Consider the following 8,307-nt stretch of genomic DNA (forward strand, 5'->3'; position numbering starts at 1 on the left):
TAATAAATTACATTTTATGAGTAACTAGACCAACGCTGACTACAATAAGCTCGGGTTGTATCCGCTGCACACTCCGGTACAGCAGGTGGCGGTGTGCAGTCCAAAGGCGAGTTCTCGCGAGAAATCAAAACATAAACGAGAAAGAAGAATAAGAATAAAGGAAGAAGACAGTAGCTGCTTTATCTCCAACAAGGTTCGTTTATCCACCAACAGCTCGTCCTTAGAGGAACCAGGACAGTAGCGCGCATGTTGTAAACATTGTATTTGTGTTTTTATAATGTTTGTGTTTCCACTGGAGGGGCTCGCGTGCACTTATCTTCACAGGAAGTGCCAGTTAGCATCTGTGGCTAACAGCTAGCAGCTAACAGCTGTGTGTCAATCTGAGTGTTAGCAGAAGCACAGTGTACAGGTATTTGAGAGGACAGCGTCTGTAGGTTCATCAGAGTAGAGTGTCGTTTGTATTTGTTATGTTAAATACAATCCTACAATATGTCCCGTTAATTGAAGGTATGGAGAACTGTCCATGAGGAGTGGGCTGCCCTTTATTTATGCTAAATGACTCCCTTATGAATGGAAGTGAACATAATAATTATAATTATTGCTGAAACTATTAGGCAGTTAACTGATTAATAGATTAATTACAGTAGAAAATGATTTGACACTTATATTCTTCTATATTGAATCTTTGTTTGGTTTTTACAAAACAAACAATATTGTGATGCTACTTTGGGTTCTGGGATATTGAGCTGGGGATTTATTTACTATTTTGACATTTTACAGACTAAAGCATTAATCTCAAACAGCACTGGGTGGCTGCAGCTCAAACAGCCTGCAAAAAGACACGAGAATCTTAGAATCTGTATGTACACGATATAAACAATCATATTGTATCATGTTTTTGACATTTAATGCGTAATGTGATTCACGATTAGTGGGGATGAAATTTTCATTTAAAAAAAAAACCAATGATGGTTTACACAAGATTTAAAGGCCAGAGCGTCTCTGCAGCACTACATTACTTCATTATAATGCTGTGTTCTTACACATTTTACCTTTATCATAATTCATTCAATCATTGCAGCTTCTGTGATTTGGATATTGCATGTGGCCATATTGTGATTCTGATAATACTTCGATTAATTGAGCAGCCCTAAATGTGACGCCACCACTGACTGATAGCTAACAACACTAACTGTCAGCAGATACTAACCCGTGCTGTGGACTATCATCACTCTCCAACAGAAAATGGACACGCGGTTCACTCGAGGGAAATCCAACATCTTGGAGCGACCCCTGACCCGACCCAAGACGGAAGTCAGCGTGAGCGCTTTTGCCCTCCTGTTCTCAGAGATGGTCCAGTACTGTCAGAGCCGCGTGTACTCCGTGTCTGAGCTGCAGACACGCCTGGCAGACATGGGCCAGAGTGTGGGAGCCAGCATGCTGGACGTGCTGGTGCTGAGAGAGAAGAACGGGAAGAGGGAGACCAAAGTGCTGAACATGCTGCTCTTCATCAAGGTAAGATACCGCTGATGGAGTTCAGTGTTGAGTAACTTTTAACTTTTTTAACTTTACTTTTTCCTTTCCTCAGGTTAACGTCTGGAAGTCTCTGTTTGGGAAGGAGGCTGACAAGCTGGAGCAGGCCAACGACGATGACAAGACTTATTACATCATAGAAAAGGAGCCACTCATCAATGCGTACATCTCCGTGCCCAAGGAGAACAGCAGCTTAAACTGCGCCGCCTTCACCGCGGGCATCGTGGAGGCCATCCTCACACACAGCGGCTTCCCTGCCAAGGTCACTGCCCACTGGCACAAAGGCACCACACTCATGATCAAGTTTAACGAGTCAGTCATAGCCAGGGACAAGGCTTTGGATGGCAGATAAAGAAGACTGGTGAGAGTGGGAGGTTATGTTATTCAGTACAGGTTGAAGATAAATCATCCAGGTCCGGGCTGTAGTGTTTGTTCCTGACTGAATTTCCTTGTGGGGTGACTTTATGGATGGATGGATGGATGACTGCACCACACTGAGCCACGCCTAGAGAGGAACACATGCAGCTAGTTGGTTTAATCTTTAATGTTTTTGTGGATCATCTCACTCCTGTTGCACCTCATCAAGTGACACAAAATTGTTCACTTTTGATTTGCAGTTTCACATTTTTACATTAAAGATCATTCTCTAAAGATTAACATATTGAATAAAACTTTCACCCCATTATTTTGTTGTTTTCATCAGTAATTATCCGATTTTTTAAGCCCAACAGGTCAACATATTTAATTAAATAACTGTAAAGATAATGTCACTGTGGGCGCTTGTGATGTTCTCTTTTTAGACTAAACAATTAATTAAAAAAAGTAATTGTGAGGTGCAGCATTCAACCTTTAGGGGGGCAGTGAAGAGGCAGAAACAGGCAATGGGTCATTGGACTCGACGTGCGCTGTAACCATTCAGTTACCAAGGTGATCTGGTTTTTATAATGTTAATAAAAGTGTCACAGTATCTCAATGCAAAATACTTTATTTTACAGAGAAAGGTCCAGACTCATGAGATTATTTCTCAAAGTTTCATTCCAGTTCAACTCCAGCTGCATGTTTCATCTCTGTAAAATAGATTCAGGGCCATAGTTACCACTGAAGACACTGAGGTCAGGTCTTGTCTGTGTATTTTGTCAGAGAATTTGAGGGTTCATCAAATTTAGACTAGATATACATTATATAGGCTGAATCCAGTATTTTTTTTTTTTAGACTAAATGTATTGAAATTTGAATTCATTTTGTAGTGGATGTAGTGGCATCTCACGGTGTCGTTGAAGATTGCAACTTCCTCCCTTCACCATCCCATTCGGAGTGCGAAATAGAAACTACGGTTGCCTTCAAACATGAGCCAATGTATGGTTTGTTTGTTCTGGGCTACTGAGAAGTGGCAGTTCAACGTGGCGCCCTCCATGGAAGGCAATGTGTTTGAAAAAAAAGGTTTTAATCTAAGGTAACAAAACATCACACATTTGCAGGTGATCACACACTAATAAAACTATGATTATTCCAATTCTGCCAACAGATCCTACTAAATGTTACACACTGCACCTCAACAGTGAGGGGGTGGGGTGGACCTTAGACATAAGCTCAGTGTTTCTCAAATTCTAGATGCGGCCCTGCCTTTATTCCTCACCCAGTAATATGCTAGTAATGTGAACCAGCAGCTACAAGTCCTCAGCAAGAACAATTAAATCAAATGTATCTTCTGAAGGGCCCACGAGTAAGACACTGCATCCCTACCATCTGCATGGAAGCTGGGCAGACTGTGGTGGGAGGGTGGAGGGGGTGGACGGGGAGAAAGAGAGAGAGAAGAGAGACGAGAAGAAAACAGAAGAGATAGGATGAGAGAACGAAAGACAAGTATTGTACATCAATCTAGCAGACCGCATTTTGCCGAGAGGCTCCAGCCCAGATCCGATAAAACCTTGGCAGCGGGCTGCTGGGTCCTTGTTGCTGTTTTTACAAGACTATCCGGGTATAGTTCCAGTGCGCTCCAGGAACCTTCTGAAACGTATTGGTTAGTCTCCACAGGTTCCTTTACATGCGAGTGTTCACGTCCTCTCCCACCACTTAATGTTGCCAGAGCGCCAGTCAATGTTTGGGATTATGGCTTAATATATAAAAAAAGAGTGCACAGAGAAAAAACCCAAATCAAAACAGTGGATGCTCCGCTGAATCAAAAAAATAAGAAAAGATGGGCAGAAGGGAAAGAAATAAAAACAAAAACATATAATTAACCCTGTAACACAGATAGTCGAAAAAATGAAACGAATTACATTTTAATTTCAGTTTTGTTGTCTGTAGGAGGCTATTTCGGGGAAATGGAGTTGTTTTTTCACGCCCCCAACTTTGCGCTCTCTAACTAATCATTTTTAGGTTTAAGGTTGGTCTATTTCACGGGACTCAATAATATAAAGTGCAACAGTTTGGGCCCCTATAAATTTCTCCTCGGGAGCCAGAATTACCTCGCATGCATTTCCAGCGGTCATCGGGGCTACGTGGGAACACTTAACGGAAGCGATACCAGGAACTTTAAAGGAATACTTTCATTCTGCAGGGATATATTTTTGAACTGGAATTCTAGTCCGACAGAACCGGATTAAGGTACTATTCCTGTCACATCCTGTTAATGGATGCCTTGGAATTGTCCCACCTCTATTGTTTAAAGCTTTACTTCATTGTAGCCAAACCTATACAGTACATTAAACCACACACATACAGAAATTGTGGAATTTAAGCCCTGGTAAGACCCAGTGTTGCAAGGAATTACAAACAATTTGGTGTCAACCACGATTAACATATCCATTGTGCCTATGTGTTGTTCCGAACAAAGTGCGATGGATCCAAAAAGTTGTGTATATAAGGCCCGCCCTGCAGGTCAAGAAGTCAACCACAACCTCCAATTTTTTTGATCGAGCAAAATCCGCTTCCATTTACTGGACTGGATTGCCATTCTGAGTTCAAGGTGTTAAGTGAAAAATTGCTTATTGAAAAAAAAAGAAAAAAATTAAATTTCTTTTTTGGTGTTTTCTATTTACAATGTCTAAGGAACATGAGAACATATGTGAGTTTTTTGTTGGAAAATATGCCTTACATGTTATTTTTAGACTTGTTTTATAATTGTTGTAAGTATTTGAAGCAACGTTGTCAGAGTGGTAGTCAAAAACAGCCCCTGGTTGTTTTGGAGAGAGAATACGGTTCTTTGAGAGGAACTTAAAATTTTAAAATGTTTACAATATAACTTTAAATACACATGAATTGTACACATTCTAGCCTTAGGGCCCTTATATTGGATAACTATGTATTAGAAACTAAAGTGCAAAGATATATTGCTGTATCTTAAAATTTTCATTACTTATAATGAATTTTTCTTAACTCGCCTTCAACACTCTCAGTATTTTCTCCTGTATCACAGAATGCAAAGACTTATCTAACAAAGAATCTGTTTGGGCATGTCTGCCCTTTGTCTTATTCTCTATGATAAAGAAAAATGCTCCAATCAATCTCTGAATAGTCAAACAGTTGTGGGATGCCCTCGGTGGCGATTGTTCTGGGAACAGGTGTTAATGTTCAAGGAATGTAAAAGGTGGTTGTAAGCTGGAGGCTACATGCATTCCTATTTAGAGATAAATCACAAGTCTACAATAGGTCAACCCATACAGTAATGTGTGACCAGTGAAAATGGTGAATAGGCTACTCAGGTGCAATGGTGTTAAACCTTTCATAATGAAATCTCCCCCACCACCCCATCTTTCCTGACTGGGTCATCTATAATCTAATAAGCATTTTGTGCTGATTTGTGTATACAGTGTACATCTGTTTCAATTTTATTTTTCATTTTCAGGAAATGCCACCAGCAAAGGGAGAGATCCTCCACTGTCGCAGGATGTAATTGCCATTCGTCCAAACGGAGGACACAAGCTTGCATCCTCTTCTTCTATTCTGGTAATATATCTAATTTATTGCTATTAGCCTTGTTTGTTGATATATTGACTTGGTACTGGTCTTCATGTGTATTTTGAAGGGAATGTATATTGAATTGATATATTATTATTTTTTCTAATCAAGGGCCAACAACACCCAAAAACTCCAAAGGAGAGTGACACCATCTTTCAGGCAACAGGAGGCCCAGACGCAGCAGGGAAGCCCTTGAATGCTGGAAAGAGATCACCTTGGGGTGATGAAGATCCAAATCCGACTCCTCCAAAAAAATCCTGTGCACCCACCCCCTCTGGATGTAGCGCAGGGACTTCACTGGACATTTTCCACTGAAGAACGAAGAAACGGACGCTCAAGACATTGCAGTAAAGTAACCCAACAGCAAAGTGTGAGGTGCTGTGAGACGCTGGTTGGAGGTATATGCCTCTGTTTTTCAGAACGGACAAGAACTGTATATAATGTAGAATAAATGTCCAAAGTTCTTGTTCATTAAATAGACATGACTCTTCATAACCAACCATGACTGATGATTATTATTCATGTTATTATACTCGTTTTGGGGGAAAAGAAAAACCCATGCAAACCTGCGATTGAATCCTTGGAGTTTCTGTACTGTTGTTCAGACAATGAGTTTGGAAATAGTTATTTAATACAGGAGTTTGCTTTCTTCTTTTTACCCCCATTTAAGAACCAGTTATAAAACCCCAAGAACGTAATGACAAACTATAATTCTCTCGTTTCCGTTAAAAACCTTACTAAAACATACACCAATTTTTGAAACACTCCATTTTCACAGTCATTTGTTGCTATTGAACAAAACAATGTAGTACATATTATTAATTTAATGTATGATGACTAATTGAACTTGACATTATTTACAATATACAGTTTCTTGTCCTCTGAAAAAACAGGGGAGGCATATATCCAAACCCAGTCTCACAGGCATTTCACACTTGCTTTGGGGTACTTACTGCAATGTCTGCAGCACGTCCTCTCTTCGTCTTCCAGTTGGAGGGGGAAAATGTCCAGTGACAGTTCCCTGCGCAACATTCCAGTAGGGGGGGTGCACAGGATTTTTGGAGGAGGGGACCGTTTGGATCCCCATCACCCAAAGGATGATCCTCTTTCCAGCATTCAAAGGGGCTCCCTGCTGCGTCTGCGGCTTCCTGTTGCCTGGGGAAAGGATGGTCGTCCTCTCTTTGAGTTTTTGGGTGTTGTTGTCCACCTGATTAGAAAAAATAATAAATATATTCAATTCATATTACATCTCAAATACACATTGAAGACCAGTACCAGTCAAATATATCCAACAACAAGGTAAATAGCATTAAATAGATAATTACCAGAATGAGGAGAGCGATGCAAGCTGTGTTTCCTCCCGTTGCTTGCGGACCGATTGGCAATTTACCATCCTGCACAGTGGGGAGGATTCTCTCCTTGCTGGGTGGATTCTTGAAATGAAAAAATAAAATTGAACAAACGTTGACACCTGCTATACACAAATGCAATCAAATGCTCATAGATTATAGCATGGACCAGCAGAAAGGATGGTGTTGGTGGGGAGATTCATTATGAAGTGGTTTACACATTGCACTGAACGTAACGCCGTATCACACATTCACTGGTCACAATTACTGTATGGTTGACCTATTGTAGACTGGGATTTATCATTTCCTTAATAGAATGCATGTTAGCCCTCCAGGCTTACAACCACACTACATTCGCCTGAATCATTAACACCTTGTTTCCAGAAGACAATGCCACACCCAGGGGAGGTCGCCCACCAACTGTCCTTGACTATGAATGATTGTAGCATTTTCTTTATTTCAATTTAGAGACTAGACAAAGGGCAGACATGCACAAACAGAATTTCTTGTTGGTTAGAAAGTCTTGCATTCTCGTGATAAGGAAATACTGAGAAGTGTTGAAGGCGGGTTAAAAATTCATTATAAGTAAATGAAAAATGTTTAGATACAGCAATTAATATTCTTGCACTTTAGTTTCTAATACAATAGTTACATTCCATATAAGGCTAAGGCTAGAAGGTTGTATCATGTGTAGTTTAAAGGTCTATAATTGTGAAAATTTCTAATTTAAGTCCTCTCAAAGACATTTCCTTCCTCAAAACAGGGGCGTTTTGACTTACCACTATCTGACCAACTTGTAATATTACAACAGATTATAAAAACAAAGCTCTAAATAAAAGTAGGGCGCATATTTCCACAAAAAATACATATGTTTCATGTTCATAGACAATTGTAATAAACGGCGAGAGCGAAAAGAGGTGAGTGGCGCGAGACATTCATTACTTGAATCAATGATCGGAGTCCAAGGTAAATGGACAGGGATTGCTCGATCAAAAAAATTTGGAGGTTGGTGGTGACTTCTTGGACCTTGAGGGCGAGGCCTTAGGTATACAAATTTTTTGGAATTCCGCATCCATTGTTGAAAAACAAACAATAGGCACCAGATTGATCTCATGTAATCGTGTGTGTTGAACCAAAATGTTGCTAATTCGCAACACTGGTCTTACAGGTTTAAATTGGCCACATCTGTATTTGGGTTGTGGGTTTTAATGTACCTTAGTTTTGGTACAATGAACGTAACTTGAAACAATAAGTGGACAATCAAGGGCACTCGCATTAACAGGAGTTGTGACAGGAATTAGTCTTCAATCCGGTTCTTGTCGGGACTTAGATTCCAGTTCCATGAGATTCGGGCTCAGCTGTTTGCCTCGTGCTGGATTGGATCTTGGTGCCCTGTGTAGAGGGAAGGCGCAAGTTTTGGAGTTTCTTTGAGTCGCAGTTCCATACTTGGTTTCAGTTCGTTCTG

At 40.4% G+C, this 8,307-nt stretch overlaps 1 protein-coding gene across 1 annotated transcript; it reads left to right on the top strand.

The window, feature by feature from the left end:
• Window positions 1-88: 88 nt before the first annotated feature.
• trappc5 (trafficking protein particle complex 5) lies at window positions 89-2,215 on the top strand. Its single transcript, XM_035655585.1, has 3 exons — window positions 89-193; window positions 1,243-1,515; window positions 1,589-2,215. Exons 2-3 carry the CDS (start codon window positions 1,246-1,248, stop codon window positions 1,883-1,885), a joined length of 567 nt encoding a protein of 188 aa, XP_035511478.1. The 5' UTR covers window positions 89-193; window positions 1,243-1,245; the 3' UTR covers window positions 1,886-2,215.
• The last annotated feature ends 6,092 nt before the right edge of the window (window positions 2,216-8,307 follow it).

Source organism: Morone saxatilis, unplaced genomic scaffold (assembly GCF_004916995.1).
Source record: "Morone saxatilis isolate NCDOM2014 unplaced genomic scaffold, NCSU_SB_2.0 Contig14, whole genome shotgun sequence".
In the NCBI taxonomy this organism is placed as follows: Eukaryota; Metazoa; Chordata; class Actinopteri; family Moronidae; genus Morone; species Morone saxatilis.